This window comes from Macaca thibetana, chromosome 6, assembly GCF_024542745.1.
Source record: "Macaca thibetana thibetana isolate TM-01 chromosome 6, ASM2454274v1, whole genome shotgun sequence".
Lineage (NCBI taxonomy): Eukaryota > Metazoa > Chordata > Mammalia > Primates > Cercopithecidae > Macaca > Macaca thibetana.
In genome coordinates this window covers 133,701,528-133,718,517 of record NC_065583.1, presented here as the reverse complement: position 1 = coordinate 133,718,517, position 16,990 = coordinate 133,701,528, and the positions used below count along the sequence as shown (strand labels likewise).

The window sequence follows — 16,990 nt, the reverse complement described above, 5'->3', positions numbered from 1 at the left end:
ATGCTCTTATTCATCCAGTTGCCTCTTATTCAGTCTTATAGGAATTCTACTTTCTCTTTATTATGTTTGAAAACAGTACTAGGTTACTACTTGCTTTAATCTGTTTTTTTGCTTGTTTGCTTTCAGGATCTGTTTTTTAAACTTTGGTCTTTCTGAACTTTCCCTGGTTTTGCTATATTCTTTCTAAAGCATAGGAATTTATGCAGTAAAAAAAAAAAATTGAAATGTAAATCAACAATATTAGTATTTGCTATTAATTTTAGGCAGGTTACTAAATGAAATTCCTTTTGAGGTGTGATTGTTTATGCTCAGAGACAGAATATAATAAATTTTGTTGTTTTTAATAGTGTCTGTGAAACCCAGTGTTTTCTGGGCCCTGCCTGCTTCTTCAGCCATTTCACCTACATACCTTTCTACCCCTCTTTACTTCATGAACTGCCAGAATTCACTCAGCTCACCTTGATCTTTCTTGAAAAAGAAATACTGAAAAGAAAGCTGGAGCAATTACAAAGCTTAGTAATGCAAGTGTTCTTTTGCAGTATTGTGGGATCCATCTTTAAGGCAAAACTGCCATACATTTTTTAATAAAATTAATTTTTTCTTAAGTATTATTTTGAAATGTTTTGGTGATTGTTCTGATTGTAAAAGTTAAATGTGCTGCTTGAAATGCTTTTGATATTATTATTATTTTTTTTTCTTTTTTTTGAGACAGAATCTTGCTCTGTTGCCCAGGCTGGAGTGCAGTGGCGTGATCTCAGCCCACTGCAAGCTCCATCTCCCGGGTTCCTGCCATTCTCCTACCTCAGCCTCCCAAGCAGCTGGGACTACAGGCGCCTGCCACCACGCCCTGCTAATTTTTTGTATTTTTAGTAGAGACGGGGTTTCACCGTGTTAGCCTGGATGGTCTTGATATGCTGACCTTGTGATCTGCCTGCTTTGGCCTCCCAAAGTGCTGGGATTACAGGCTTGACCCACCGCGCCCGGCCTTGATATTATTTTAATGAAGTACAAAATGAATCTTCTGTGTATTTGATTATTTTATGTTTAGGTCTGTCATGAAACTACGTATTTAGTGTTTTGTTTTCCTTTATTGCACTTTTATACAGTAAGTATATTTTTTCCTTCCTCTTGTCTCATAGCAAGATTTTCTTTCATTCCTTTTCTTTAGGATTCATACTCATATGTAAGGTCCACAGCTCCTGCTGTAGCTTATGATAGTAAGCAATACTACCAACAACCAACAGCAACTGCTGCTGCTGTAGCTGCCGCTGCCCAACCTCAGCCTTCTGTTGCTGAAACTTACTATCAGACAGGTGGGTTTTCTTAACTACATAGTTTCTTTGTAAACTATTGAAGTATATGACTTACTGTATTTTTTAATGAAGATAAGCTTTTGAGTGCATCTAAATTCGTATCACATCATCTTAGGAGGCAGGTTCTAGACATGTCCTACTAAATGCCTTAGAGTCACAATTCATAATCATGCCTTTCTCTCCTGGAAATGTACTCCATTTCTGGACTTTCAGCCCACAATTCCATTCCTGCTGAAATAAGGTGTATAAAAGAAGCTGTGATAACTTCTGAACACATTTTTATCTTTGCCAGAAATGCCCAGAATATATGATATTGCCAACAAACAGCCTTAGTAACCAGTGGAGACTCTTTAATGGGCCCATATTTTTAATTAATCTTCCTCTGATCTCTAATGACGGTTGGTTCTCTTATCAGCCACCAATCATGTTAAATACAGTATCTAGAATGGTTCAAATCTAGGAAGCGTTTTGTTTGCAAAGAAACTTGCGTATTTATAGACGTTAAAAGATGGATTTTTTTGAGAGAGAGAGATTTGATAATTTTTAAAACAAAGCTTTTGAAAAGCGGGCAATTCCTTCAATTTTTTTTTCCAAAGCTGTGAGGGTGTGGGTGGAGCCTTGGCTTGGAAGAGTAGAATTGGCTTCCAGTACTGGCTTTACTGCTAATGTGGGCAAGTGATTTTTTTCACCTCTTATATCTCTGTTATCTTATCTGTAAATTTTAACATGTTTTGAATTATAGTGACGCTCTGACTATTCCTGCGGTCTCTCTTTTTTTTTTTTTTTTTTTTTTTTTGAGGTGGAGTTTTACTCTTGTCGCCTAGGCTGGAGTGCAATGGTGCGATCTTGGTTCACCGCAACCTCGGCCTTCTGGGCTCACATAGTTCTCCTGCCTCAGCCTCCTGAGTAGCTGGGATTACAGGCCTGAGCCACCGTGCCCGGCCTTGTGGTCTCTTCTCTATTGATTTCTGTGTATAATAATCTATAGTAAACTTCCTGTTGAATTACCAAGCTTAAGTTGTGCTTGAGTGCTGAATTATCTAAGAGAAGATCTTGATTTAGTCTAACTCTGGTATTGACTGTGACTTTTGTAAGTTATTTAGCTCTTGGATATTAGTGTCATCTCTATAAAGTATTATCTTTTTGTGTTACGTGGATCAAATTTCATAAGCAGGTAAGTTCTGCTTGAGATAAAAATTCTACTTCGGAGGCTGAGGTGGGAGGATTGCTTGAGTCCAGGAGTTTGAAGTTGCAGTGAGCCATGATCACACCATCATAGTTCAGCCTGGGCAACAGAGTGGGACCCTGTCTCAAAAAAAAAAAAAGTTCTAAGGTACCTTTACTTAACTGAACATAAAATGAGCTTAGCCCCTTGATTTTGGGCCTTTTTCATAAATAACATTTATGTCTAGTGATCATTTACAAGTGATTATTAATTTAGTGATAAGCCTTCTAAGACTCTTTCAGAATATACATTGTTTTGAGTATGTCAGGCAGCAAAGAAGTTCGACAGACATCAGTGGCAGCCATTTAGGAATAGCTGCATTCAAGTTACTGACATTTGAAAAATTATATAGTTCCTTATTAGGTTGTAGTTCACTATGGAAAAATCAGTAAAAATGCAGTGAATGGTATATGAACAAATTTCATATGATTAAACATTGAAGTTTTCACTGTGAATTGAAATATGTACATTGTAACTCATTCTATCCTGTTTCCAGTGTTAAACCTAACTGAAGTAGACTGACTAGCGCGCACTTGTGTGCGCGCGCGCGCGCACACACACACACACGCCTTTTCAGAAAACCTTGTTTACTGGTAACACTGCTATTTCAGTTGTACATTTTGCCAAAATAATCATTTTGGAAATACATAGAAAGCATTTGGCAGAAGATAGTATATTAATTTATATATTCTGTTCATTTTGGTAATAAGAGTTTTATACCTTTTGCTAAGGAGAAATTGCTGGCATAAAATTTATAGTTAATGATGGTTGTACCTATTCTTTCCAGCTTTTAAGGATACTGGTACAGTAAATATAGTGGCTTGCTCTTCTAATTTTCTGGTGTCTCTTTCCCACTTCAGCCCCTAAAGCAGGTTATAGCCAAGGTGCAACTCAGTATACTCAAGCCCAGCAAACTCGACAAGTGACAGCCATAAAACCAGCCACACCAAGTCCAGCTACTACTACTTTCTCCATCTATCCTGTATCCTCCACCGTACAGCCAGTAGCAGCTGCGGCTACTGTGGTGCCATCCTATACTCAGAGTGCTACTTACAGTACCACCGCAGTTACTTATTCTGGTAAGACTGATAAACTGTGTTTAAATGAGTAAACGAATTAGGAAGAGACTTAGTAGAAACTCTCTTGTCTATGAAATTACCTTACTCCCAATAATAGAAATTAAATTAATTGATAGACATAAATATAGGTACATAATGTGACTGTACTGTAAATTGTATGCTTTTTTGGGGGGTGGGGGTAAGAGAAGATCTTAGAATAATATAAATTGTTCTTGGGGAGTTTAAAGCTCATTATGAGTATGAGTCTTGGGCTTAGCATTGCAATTAAAGGAAGTAACACCCAGTGTTCTACAGGATTGTTTCCTGCTTTTCCAAATGAAATTGAAAACTCAAGGTTAATACCCAGAGAATACCACAGACAAATTATTTGTTTATTTTGGCCCTCGAAGAGCTATTTCTTTATTATCAGAAATAATTCATCATGGAAATGTTGGGTAGCCCTTTCTAAACATCCATAAGATGGTGGTTATGTAACACACCTCTCTTGGAAGAACAGAGTAGCTTTATTTTTCTTCAGTAATTATATATTTCTCCCAGAAAGGTACAATGGCTAAAACCTTATTGTGTCCACTGCTGTTGCCAATTTCTAGCTGAGGAAGTTTGCATTATCACAGTGATTAAGATCACACATTGCCTTTTTTGTAGACACTCAGCTTTTGTATTCCTCCCAGAAGATATGCTGTGAATGACTTTTTTATTTCTCAGGGATTTTTTATCTCTTACTCTAGGGTGCTAGGGATACAATGATGAATTAGGCATGCATGGAGTGTTTGGGAACTGCAGTTCATTGTGGCTGGAATACAGGATATACATGGGGTAAATATCAGTAGATGAGGTTAGAAGTGTCAGTATGTAAAGCCATGTGTGCTCTGTTATGGTGTGTGTCTTTATCTTGTGGGCAGAAAGCAGAGGCTATATTAAGAAATGGAGCGGTGTGAGCAGATTTGTAAGTTAACCAGACAACCACGTGGAAATGAATTGAATGAGGAGACATTATCGTCTGAGAACTCTGGCTGGAGTGGTGAATGATGATGCTCATCATTCACCAGTATGAATGATGGTAGAAAGACATTTTATAATCTATTAAAGGCATAGTAGAGGAGATTCCTTATTTAGGAAAGAAATCTTTTGTTAAGATCTCAAGAAAATACTGAATTTATTATTCCTAGATCTGTCATTTAAGATTTCTCGGCCGGGCACGGTGGCTTACGCCTATAATCCCAGCACTTTGGGAGGCTGAGATGGGTGGATCATGAGGTCAGGAGATGGAGACCATTCTGGCTAACACAGTGAAACCCCATCTCTACTACAAAAAAAAAAAAAATAGAAAAAATTAGCCGGATGTGGTGGCGGGCGCCTGTAATCCCAGCTACTCGGGAAGCTGAGGCAGGAGAATGGCGTGAACCCAGGAGGCGGAGCTTGCAGTGAGCCAAGGCTGCGCCACTGCACTCCAGCCTAGGCAACAGAGCAAGACTATGTCTCAAAAAAAAAAAAAAAGATTTCTCAGATACGACTTATCTGTCTCTCCCTTTTTGGTTGACTAGTTATAATTGTAACTAGGATTATATTATTACAATGAAATCTGATTCGACACTTTTTTTTTTAAATGTCCACATTAGCTTCAACAAAATAGGAAGTTCCAGAGTAGCCTTTCCTATTCATTGTTTCTCTCTCACATGTGCTTCCTTTCCTTTCTCTTTTCTCTCTCTGGTTGCTTATACAGTATGAAGATAGTTTTTATTTACATAAGTAGTATGTTATTATTTAAAAATTAGAAACTGTATTTTTTTAGAAAGAGAAAAAATGTTAAACCACTAGATTTCTATTTCTAGACACTAATTGTCATTAACGTTTTAGTGCATATCTCTGTCTACTTTCCTTCCATGGAATATACATGTATAAATAACGGTTTATAAAAATGCATTTTTCTTATACGTGCTATTCTGTAAACTGCTTTATTGTTACTGCGATTGCCTTTCATGTCACTAAGTATAGATATATACCTTTAATTAATGTTTTTTTTCCCAACTTTTTATATCAGGTTTTTATTTTTATTTTTTTATTTTATTTTATTATTATTTTTTTTTTGAGGTAGAGTCTCACTCTGTCACCTAGGCTGGAGTGCAGTGGCGCAAGCTCAGCTCACTGCAACCTCCGCCTCTCGGATTTAAGTGATTCTTCTGCCTCAGCCTCCCAAGTAGCTGGGACTATAGGCGTGCGCCACCACGCCTGGCTAATTTTTGTATTTTTAGTAGAGACAGGGTTTCACCATGTTGGCCAGGCTGGTCTGGAACTCCTAACCTCAAGTGATCCACCCTTCTCGGCCTCACAAAGTGCTGGGATTACAGTACAGTCATGAGCCACCATGCCCGCCCCAGAAAATTTTAATTCTGCAGAAAAGTGGGAAAAAAAAGTTCCAATAACTACTTTTTATGCCATTCACCTAGGTTCACCAATTAATAATTTTTCAAATTTGCTTTATCTCTTCTTTCTCTTAAAGGCTATTTTCAAATGGCTCAGCAATATGTTTTATAAGCAATATGCTTTACAAGTTGTAGATGACATGGTACTTTGCCCTGAACTCTTCAGAAGGTATTTCTCAAGAATAAGGACATTCTTTTTATGTAGCCACAATGGCAACGTTATGAAAAGGAATTGAACGTGGATACTATACTGTTTAATACATAAATTTATCCAGTTGTCCAAAAATGTATTTTATGGCTGGGCTTTGTATGTATTTGGTGTATATATGTTTGTGCTTGTGCTTTATTTTGAAATTTAGAATCCAGTCAAGGATCATGGATTGTATTTGGTTGCCATTCTTTGTTAGTTTGCTTTAATGTAGAACAGTTCATTATTTTTATCTTGTCTCTCATGGTAGTGACATTTTTGAAGTGTTCAGGCCAGTTGTCTTGTAGAATGTCCCATATCTGGATTTATCTGATGATTTATGTTTAGATTCAGGTAACTTTTTAGACAAGAAAATTACTTGACCAGCCTTCCATTTCATCACATCAGAAGCATGTAATAAGTAATGTTCGTTTATTCCTTATTGATGCTGGCTTTACTGGTTAAAGCTGTGCCTATCAGATCTCTCCGTTACAAAGATACCTTTTTCCTTTGTAATGAACAAGTAATCTGTGGGCCTGTTGCTCAACTGTCTTTCACCCTGTGGTGGTAGATCCTTTGAAAACTGAACGAGTTTCTACAGTGGTAGTTGCAAAACCCTTTCACATTGATTCTTAGGCATTCTTCTCTAGAGTCCCCTCCTTCTACTTCTTTTGTTGTTGTTGCTATGAACTTGCTCATTTTTATTCAATGTACAGTCGTCCCTTATATCGATGGGAGATTGGTTCCAGAGCCCCGATTAATACCAAAATTTGTGGATGCCTTTCAAGTCCCATATATAAAATGACATAATATTTATCTCTAACATACATCCTCTTAAATATGTTAAATTATCTCTAGATTACTTACAATACCTAATACCATGTAAGTGCTATATAAATGGTTGTTAAGCTGTACTGAATTTAAGTAGCTGGGATTACAGGCATGTACCACCATACCTGGCTCATTTTTGTATTTTTAGTAGAGATAGGGTTTTGCCATGGTGGCCAGACTGGTCTCAAACTCCTGACTTCAGGTGATCCACCTACCTCGGCCTCTCAAAAGTGCCAGGATTACAGGGATGAGCCACCGTACCAGCCTCCAAATATTTTCGGTTCATGGTTGATTGAATCCATGATCGCTGAACCGATGGATACAGAGAGCAACTATATTATAATCTGTTACTCTCATTTCTCTCTTTGAGGCTCACACAGTTTTAAAGTGGGATCCGCTCAAACCAGCTCCTGAGTCTTTTTGACATACTCTCATTCTTTTTTGAGCACATCTTTTCTTTTTGCCACTGAGGGTTATTACAGATACACTTTGAGCTTTCCCTGCCCTAGAGTCACAGTCAGCCATGTCACAAAGGAGCCATGACTTCTTGTAAATGCCAGGAGTATTTAGAAACGATTCTAATGGTCACAAAGTATTTTATTGTATGGATGTAATATATTTTAAAGTGTGTATTTGAGGACATTTAGTTGTATATGAGACAGAAACTGGAAACAGCACTAGGTAGAACATCCTTACATGTAAAGATTTGTACATTTGCCCACTTGTTTCCCTAGGATAAATTTCTAGTTGTGGAACTGTTAAAGAGTATCTGCTTTTTAAAGACTATGTGATACACAGTCCAGAGTTGCCAAATCCGAGAAACCATTGTTAAGGCTTCTGAGTTCTATATCTGCAATTTTTGGCAGCTACAATTTTGGTCAGCTATTCTCTTTATCTTAATAAAATGAGTTCTAGAATATTGCTACCTACTAAATGATGACTTGTAGCATGATGAATTTACTACTGAAATGTTGTTTTTTGTTTGTTTGTTTCTGGTATCATACATTTAGAAGTTATATGCCAGCTATTCTAATATCATAGCTTACTAATGGATTTTTTTTTTTTTTTTTTTGAGACTACGTCTCATTCCATCACCCAGGCTAGAGTGCAGTGGCACCATTCAGCTCACTGCAACCTCCACCTCAAGCAATCCTCCCACCTCAGCCTCCCAGATAACTGGGACTGCAGACATGAGCCACCATGCCTGGTTAATTTTTTATTTTTGTATTTTTTGTAGAGATGGAGTTTTGCCATGTTGTACAGGCTGGTCTTGAACTCCTGAGCTCAAACAGTCTGCCCACCTCAGCCTCTCAAAGTGTTGGGATTACAGGTGTGAGCCACCACACCTGGCCTTGATAAACATTTTTAATGAAAGTACTTTTTTTTTTTTTTTTTTTGGAGACAGTGTCTTGCCCTGTCACCCAGGCTTGGAGTAGAGTGGCACAATCGCAGCTCACTGCAACCGCCACCTCCTGCGCTCAAATGATCCATCCCGCCTCAGTGCACGCCACCACACCGGGCTAATTTTTTGTATTTTTAGTTGAGATGGGGTTTCACCACACTGCCTAGACTGGTCTTGAACTCCTGGGCTCAAGTGATCCACAAGCCTGGCCTAGTAAAAGTACTTTTTAAATGACACTATTTTAGTTTTCAAAAATTGTGCTTTTACTTAATTTATAGACACAGATTTCTTTTTTTTTTCTTTGAGACAGGGTCTCATTCTGTCACCCAGGCTAGAGTACAGTGGCACTATAATGGTTTACCGCAGCCTCAACCTCCTACCTCAGCCACCTGAGTAGCTGAGACTACAGACGCACAACCGCGCTTGGCTAATTTTTGTATATCTTTGTGGAGACGGGGTTTCGCCATGTTGCCCAGGCCAGACACAGCCTTATATTTGTTTTCCTACAATGCTTTTTACAGGAAACGTACATTTGTTTGCCAATAATTATAGGAGAATTTAAGATGCCCTTTAACAGAGTTCCAGAATCTTTAGCCCACCTTTCAGTACATGCTTTGATTTATTTTTACAGCCAAGTAGTAAGTTACAATTAAACTTGACTTTTATTAGTTTTAAACTACCTATGTGCAAGTAGAGATTATTTTATGAATATTAAGCTTAACTTGGTGATTTTTATGGTTAAGTTAGCTCAGTGTTTAAAGGATCCTCCAATTTCTAAACCCGACTTTTCTCATATTTAAGGATAGTGATACTTGCCTTATAGATCTGTTCTAAAAACTACATTGTGTCTGGCACACTGCTTCCTGTATTGTGAACTCTTGATTTAAAAAAAAAAAAAAAAACTAGAAGACCTGTTCTTTCAGCACTGTTGGCCTCTATTGTCCTTATTCTGCTTCATGTTTTCTTAATACATAATTCATAAAGTTACATTTCTGTGGCATTTGTGTAGTTTCTATATAGAAGAACTGAAGTCATTTGGAAAATGTCTGTTATAAATTTTTTATGTAAAAATCATGATCCTACTTGGTAATAAACCTAAAAACATCTTTATTATTTGTAATTGGACAATTTTGTGGTATTTCTCTATAGTAAACTTTAAACTATACATGTTTTTGCCTGTAAGTTTGAAAACATTTGGCTGTGAGCTTATGTTCTTTTATCACATTCGTAAGTAACAGAGGACATTTGTAGGACTGCCCAGTAGAGTTTATTGGTTTATAGAAATTTTCCTTTAAGCAATTATGTCAATTGCTTTCTCAGTTTTATCTGATCATGTATATGCTTTATCATTGATAGCTACCTGTTTCTATTTTCATTTCAGATGTTTTCTTGTCTATTACCACACTTTCTGTCTTAAAACTTTATATACTGCAATTCTGGTTTTCCATGCATTTTAGCTCCTACCATTCCAATTTATTTTTCCTTCCCTATGTGTATAGACATACTGGAGTTAGGGAGTCCTAAGTCTTTCAGTATTGCAGTCTGCATTTGAGAGACCAAAAAGTTTAGTTCTCTGTAAGCAGTTCTTCTGTGCTATTCTGTCAATTAGGGATCTCTCTCAAGCTTTATATCACTCTTTGCCCATCCATTACCACTTAAAGGAATAAGGAAACTTAACTGAAATATGGTGAATAGGCAGTCTACCAAATTTCCAGAGATCTTAGTTTAGAAATGGTCAGTTTACCAGTTTTCAGGATAGGCTTATAATGTAAAATCCACAGCTTTCAAATTTAAAACGTTCACAGATTTAAAAATCTGTAAATCACTGAACATAAACAACATGTATGCATTATATAAATAGCTTGCATAATGTACTTATTCAGTAGAGTCTCTGAACAATGGAAATGGGTAGAATTCATACATTTAACCAGAAAACACAGTGCTTTTTCATCTTTTGGAAGATGAGAACCATTGTGTTGGTCCCTAATTCCTAAATCTTTTAACAGTTGTTCTATATTTTCATCTGAACTTCAGTTCCACATCACAAACTTCTGCTAAACTTTATTTACCTTGCCTCCCCAGACTAGCGTCTGTCAGCTTCTTGGTTCTAGCAGTTGCGCAACCCATCAGTTGATCTCTGGGGCTCCAGATTTTAGTGTCATATTTATATGTTTTCCTCTTCTTTTATCTCGTTTGTCCTCTTAGCTACCAAGCATGTCGAATCTTACTTTGATGAGTTTTTGTTTTTCCTATCTAGTATCCTACTTCAGATTCTTCCTCAAATCCAACACTTCCTAAATTTTGTTCACAGGATTTTATTCGGGGACATACTACCAGATTCTGTAAACAGACAAGTTTGTGAAACACACTATCACATCTCTCCAATTAAACTATAAGCTTCTTCAAGGCAGGGACCAAATTTGACACTGTCTTTATACCTCTATAACACCTGGCATGTGTTGAGTAAATACTAGTTGATTACTTTCTTAGAAGGAAAATAAGCTTTTTTCTGGTTCTGTGAGATATACGTTTGTTAATATGCGCATGTAAATCTATCTTTATTGGCAGGATTAATTTAAATTTGTACATTTTAACTTGTCCTCCTATAAGTATGTAACATAATTTTTGTTTGATTTCATTTGTAAGGTACATCTTATTCAGGTTATGAAGCAGCAGTGTATTCAGCTGCATCCTCCTACTATCAACAGCAGCAGCAGCAACAGAAGCAGGCAGCAGCAGCAGCTGCTGCTGCTGCTGCAACAGCTGCCTGGACAGGGACCACCTTTACTAAAAAAGCACCATTCCAAAATAAACAACTGAAACCAAAACAGCCTCCCAAACCACCACAGATTCACTACTGTGATGTTTGTAAGATCAGCTGTGCTGGACCACAGGTACTTACGTTGTATGTTTTACCTTGAGTCTTCAGGGGTTATTAAGTGTAGTTGGTATTTTAACTCCTGAGCCTACAAAGAGGTTTACATTTTTTCTTGTTAGCTTTTAGCCAATGCATCTTTTAAAAGTTACTTGTATTGTGGCATGAGAATTTTCAGGAAAAAAAAAAAAACTGTAAAGATGATTGTGAATGTAAATGATAAATAGGCAAATTGAGCTTTTTTTCCGGAAGGAGACTTTGCTCTTTAAAATTTAAATTTAGTTTAAAAGTTTTGTAGTCAGATTGCGACTTGGGTAAGATTGAATTTTTATTTCATTTCATTTTTAGCATCTATAACTTACTTGCCAGAGCTTTTATTCAAAATTCTTCAACTTAATATAACGGGTTACTGATAATCTATAATTTTCAGTATTGCATTTCTAATGAGACTGACTTTGATACATACTTTATGGCATGTTACTTTTTTCTGTAATCTCTTTCATAAGGAGAGTAGGAACTTCGGGAACAAGGAAGGTGTAAGGAAGCGTGTTTTTCAAAAATACCAACTAATGAGGCATGTAAATGTAAAACCCTTATTCCTTTTTCGGTGTTGTATTGTTTCTGGTTGCTAAACGTTAAAATGGATGATTATGACATGATTCTATTTATTAAGATTAATGGATTCAACTCCCAGCCTTATTATTATGCTTAAGAGTGTTATTTTTATATTAAAATTTGGTAAACAGCTTGGCAGATAAAAGGCATGTTATTTGGAAACAACTAATTTTGACTCTCTACTAGTTTCTCCCAAGTTATATCCGTCTCTCATTTGCCCTACCTATGTAACATGTTTTTAACTTTACTGGATTAATTTTCTCTACTTCTGAATTTTGGGGAGTATTTTCAGTTACTAACATTCCCTGTGTTATACCAAATTACAGAACATTTTAATATATGTGGCTAGATATATAAAACTCTCTTTTCCCCTGTTTTGAGTATGGCAGGAAATAGTTTTGTTGTGGATTACATGGTTGGCAGGAGGTGATGGGAGGCAGGTGTGGCACAGGTGGGAAATGTTTGCAGGGACCTGTAAACATGAAAGGGAACAAGAATGGTGGGCGATCTTAGTATTTAAGGAGCATTTCCTACTCTGTGTTGACTGTTCAGAGGGGTTAGTGTCATGAGTGCCAGACTTGGACATAAGAAATTTATTACCTGGCTTATATGAAAGTATACAACGTGACACTTGGGTGATAGGTTAACAGCAGCAGGTGGAATGAGTGTATATGAGGCTGGCTGTTTTTGCTGTGCTGGGTGGTTACAAAAAGAACAGGCCACAGGTATTTCTGCAAGTCATCAGTGCCTTAAGGGGGTGGTTAATGAACCTTAGCGAAAAATGTCATTGAGATTGAATTAGAGTTCTAGATGTATACATAAGAAGGAAAAGAGTAAGTTGATTCAGCTTTTGGGGGCCAAGATTGCAGTCCTGGCTCTGCCACTAAGTTTGTAACCTTGGGCAATTTAGAGACCTGAACTTCTTTGGGCTTTTATTTCCTCGCTTTTCTGTAACAAGGACTTGCCTAAATAATTGAGGCTTAGACTGCTTGGTGGAGCTATTTCAGGCCACCGCAGATAATGAAAGGAAAGTCCCATCCAGCTCTGAAATTGTATGATGAACATATAATTTTATGCTAATTATTTGTCAGTTTACAACTGTCTTTTAAGAGGCAGTTTTAAAAAAGAGAGTTTGAGACCAGCCTGGGCAACATGGCAAAATCCCATCTTTACCAAAAATATGAAAAATGAGCTAGGCATGGTGGCAGGCACCTGTGGTCCCAGCTACTCAGGAGTCTAAGGTGGGAGGATCACATGAGCCTGGGAGGCAGAGATTGCAGTGACCCAAGATTGTGCCACTGCACTCAAGCCTGTGTAACAGAGTGAGACACATCTCAAAAATAAATAAATAAATAAATAAATGTATGAGAGAGGAACCATTTGGTCCTACTCACGAAATGTCTAGTTGTTCTAATTTCCTCTCGTTTTAATTAACTGCCTTCCTCAATCATCTGCATTCACAATGATTTTTAATATATAATTTCACTATTTTATTGGCTAATATTACTATAATACTATTTTTGCTTTCAAGTGTGTACGATATTGGCCCTTAGGTATTTTAAATAAGCTTTCTTTTAGGGGTCACGGATTCTAATACAGATTCTATGTCAAAACGTATTCTGAATTAGAAAAGTCAGTTTTATAAACATAGCTGTTTGTAAAGAATCTTGTTACCATACAGTAACTTTTCCTTTCTTCTAATGATACAGGCACATCTCCCCCGCCTCATCTTAACCCTGTGACTAAATATAATTTCTTTATGGAATGATCACCGTCTATTATCATTCTCTGTCCAACATTTATATAAGCAACAAAAGATAAATTTTTAAAACTGAAAACCGTTGCCTTATATTATGGCTATGTATGAAGGTACTTTGTAACTCAGTGTTAGATAATATTCTTGATAAACAAGATACAGAGAACCATAAATATGTCACATATATAAGGAATGCCACATGCCCTTTTTCAATTTAAGTTTGTTTTGGTCTCATTTTTAAACGAGTATTAGAGATTTCTTGAGAATTGAATAATCTTAAATTATGTATAAAGAAAATTAGTGAAGCAAAATGTTTGCTTTTTATTTGAAACAGACTTATAAAGAACATTTAGAAGGACAGAAACATAAAAAAAAAGAAGCTGCATTGAAAGCCTCACAAAATACCAGCAGCAGCAACAATTCTACTCGTGGGACTCAAAATCAGCTACGTTGTGAGCTCTGCGATGTGTCTTGTACAGGAGCAGATGCATATGCTGCCCACATTCGTGGTGCTAAGCATCAGAAAGTAGGTGTTTTTTTCCCACACACCCTTATGTCTTGATTCTGTTATCTTTTACTTTTTCAAAGGGAGTTAGGTAAAGGTAACTTCAAATTTTGAAAACTTTTAAGTGCATTATAAGCCTTGCTTATGTGCTAATAATACCTAAAGGTGACATCAAATAATCATTGCTAAAAGAGGGAAAGACTGGAGACCTTTCTTTAAATTGAACTAAACCATTTATTTCACTAACTGGGAATTGTCATGTGATTATTTTTAATGTAGCCAAGTCTGTTCATCTTTCTCTGCCTCCGTTTCCTCACCTAATAGTAGATGGAATATGTATCCATATTTGCTTCACAGAGATTACCTTGAAGGTAATGAGTTTTGTATATGTGTGTATATACAAAAACATATAGCAGAAAAAATACAACAAAGAAAAGCATGGTTTAGATTTTCATTTTATAATGTTCCAGGCAGACTTTTCAAAATCTACTATTTGAGTTTCCTGACAAATAAGTGTGCTTTTGTTTTATAGGTGGTTAAGTTACACACAAAACTTGGTAAACCCATTCCGTCAACAGAACCAAACGTTGTTAGCCAAGCTGCTGCTTCAACAGCTGTATCTGCTTCAAAGCCGACTGCCTCTCCTTCAAGCATTGCAGCAAACAATTGTACTGTGAATACATCATCAATTGCAACATCTTCAATGAAGGGTCTTACGACTACAGGAAACTCGTCTCTTAATAGCACATCTAACACTAAAGTATCAGCAGTGCCTACGAATATGGCTGCCAAGAAAACATCTACCCCCAAAATAAATTTTGTTGGCAAGTACTGATATTCTCTGTCCCTGCTGACTCTGTCAAAGTGGTGTTTCTCTATTGCAGCACTAACGCTTCTGCCTGTGTTCTTGGACCTGTCTCCTCCCTTCTCTCTGGGACCTTGTTTCTTCATATATCTGCCTCGTGTGTGTGTATTTTTAATATTTAGTCTATCGTCTACTGGTTTCTTCCCTTCAGTCATACAGATACATCTGTGTCTTAATCTAGTCATTTAAAAAAAAAAAGATCTGCACACACAAAGACCCTTTCCCATTTCTGTAATCTTAAGGTAACCTGATTGGTTTTTTTGTTTGTTTGTTTGTTTGTTTAATTTTTGAGACAGAGCCCCCACTCTGTCACCAAGGCTGGAGTGCAGTAGCATGATCTTGGCTCACTGCAGCCTCAATCTCCAGGGCTCAAGTGATCTGCCCACCTCAGCCTCGTGAGTAGCTGTGACTATAGGCGTGCACCACCACACACAGCCAATTTTTTTTTTTTTTTTGGTAGAGATGAGGTTTCACTATGTAGCCCAGACTGATCTCGAATTCTCCTGAGCTGAAGTGAGCTGCCTGCCTCAACTTCCAAAGTGCTTGGGTTATAAGCATGTACCACAACCCATGGCCCTGATTTTTTGTCTGCTTCTGTACTTCCTGCCCAATCCTCAGTCTGCTGTAGTGTTTCTACTCTACCTTTTTCTGAAGGTGCTTTCAGTAGTCACCAAAAACCTAATTGCCAATCCAGTGGCCAGTTCTCAGTTTCATCCTAGTGTCTCTCCTAATACTTGACACAGTTGACTGCTGTACCTTTAGGCTTAAGATACATCTCTGTCTCTCAATTATATGTCCACCCACCCCTTTCTCAGTTTTTGTTATTGGTTCTCCTGCCTATGTGTTCATTAAATGGTAGTGTTACTAAGATTATAACCCTGGCCCGCGTCTCACTGTTCGCCAGTCTTAATGGGTGATCTCATTCATTCCCATGTGGGCAGTGACTTTTAAATCTTTCCGGTGAATTCAAAACCCCCACCTGAGTTGGACAGCCACATTTTAAATATTCCCTGGTCATCTTCTGTATGGCTGTGTAGATGCCTCCCGGTGTGTCTCATTCTAACCCATTAATTCATGAGAAGAGTACCATGAAATAATGTCATAAAATTGTCGATTTCTCAAGTGGAAAATTCACTAACATTATTTCTTCGTATTTATTGCCTCCTCCAGCTGTTTACCTAGTCGTCTTGTTTCTATCTCTATAGTATTTCTACAAAACCTGTCTTTTTCATTGCCATTACCTTGTTTTTTAGGCCTTAAAAGTCTCCTTGGAGCTTTATTTCTTACTGTACCCAATCTCAACATGTTCTCCACACTCTTGTTATTTTATTAAAATACGTGTCTATTGTGTTAGTCTTCAGCTCAGCAGCCTTCCACTGTGATAGGATAAAATCTGTAGTCCTTATTTGTCATATAAGGCCCATCATTACCTGACCCGTGCCTACCTTTCCAGCCTCATAACTCATCCCTTCTACCTATGTAGTAATTCATATTGAATTACTGGCTCTTCCTTGAGTTTAGCATAGCCTTTTTCACACCATGTTGCTGTGCTTTTATGTACATGCTATTTTTTTCTTTTTAAACATCGTTCTTTTCTTTCTGACCAGTTCATATTCATTCTTCTTTCAAATCCCAGTTCAAATATCACACCCTTTGTGAAACCTTTCCTTACTGGATCATGTAAAAGGGCGGTGGCTCCTTTCTTCTAAATTTCCACAGTATTCAGTCCATACTTACTGTAGTGCTTATCACATTGTATTATCGTTATTTGTATCGTCCCGTAAATTGGGCACTGGAAAGGCAGCTACATTGTCTTCTCTTTGCTGTATTACCAGAACTTAGTGCAGTATCCAGATTGTCATAGATACTTAAGAATATTTTTGAAAGAAAAGTTTAAAAGTAGGAGATTCACAA

General features: G+C 37.2%; 2 protein-coding genes across 17 annotated transcripts in view; one reads left to right on the top strand and one right to left on the bottom strand.

Moving 5' to 3' along the window:
• SUB1 (SUB1 regulator of transcription) overlaps positions 1-16,990 on the bottom strand; it is a 731,929-nt gene that overhangs the window by 185,125 nt on the left and 529,814 nt on the right. The gene's annotated exons all lie outside the window — the stretch shown is intronic.
• ZFR (zinc finger RNA binding protein) overlaps positions 1-16,990 on the top strand; it is an 87,110-nt gene that overhangs the window by 25,708 nt on the left and 44,412 nt on the right. Inside the window, exons 4-8 of the mRNA XM_050793808.1 lie at positions 1,169-1,313; positions 3,399-3,617; positions 11,107-11,354; positions 14,041-14,232; positions 14,744-15,035. Of these exons, the coding sequence (XP_050649765.1) occupies positions 1,169-1,313; positions 3,399-3,617; positions 11,107-11,354; positions 14,041-14,232; positions 14,744-15,035 (1,096 nt within the window). The remainder of the gene's footprint in view (positions 1-1,168; positions 1,314-3,398; positions 3,618-11,106; positions 11,355-14,040; positions 14,233-14,743; positions 15,036-16,990) is intronic.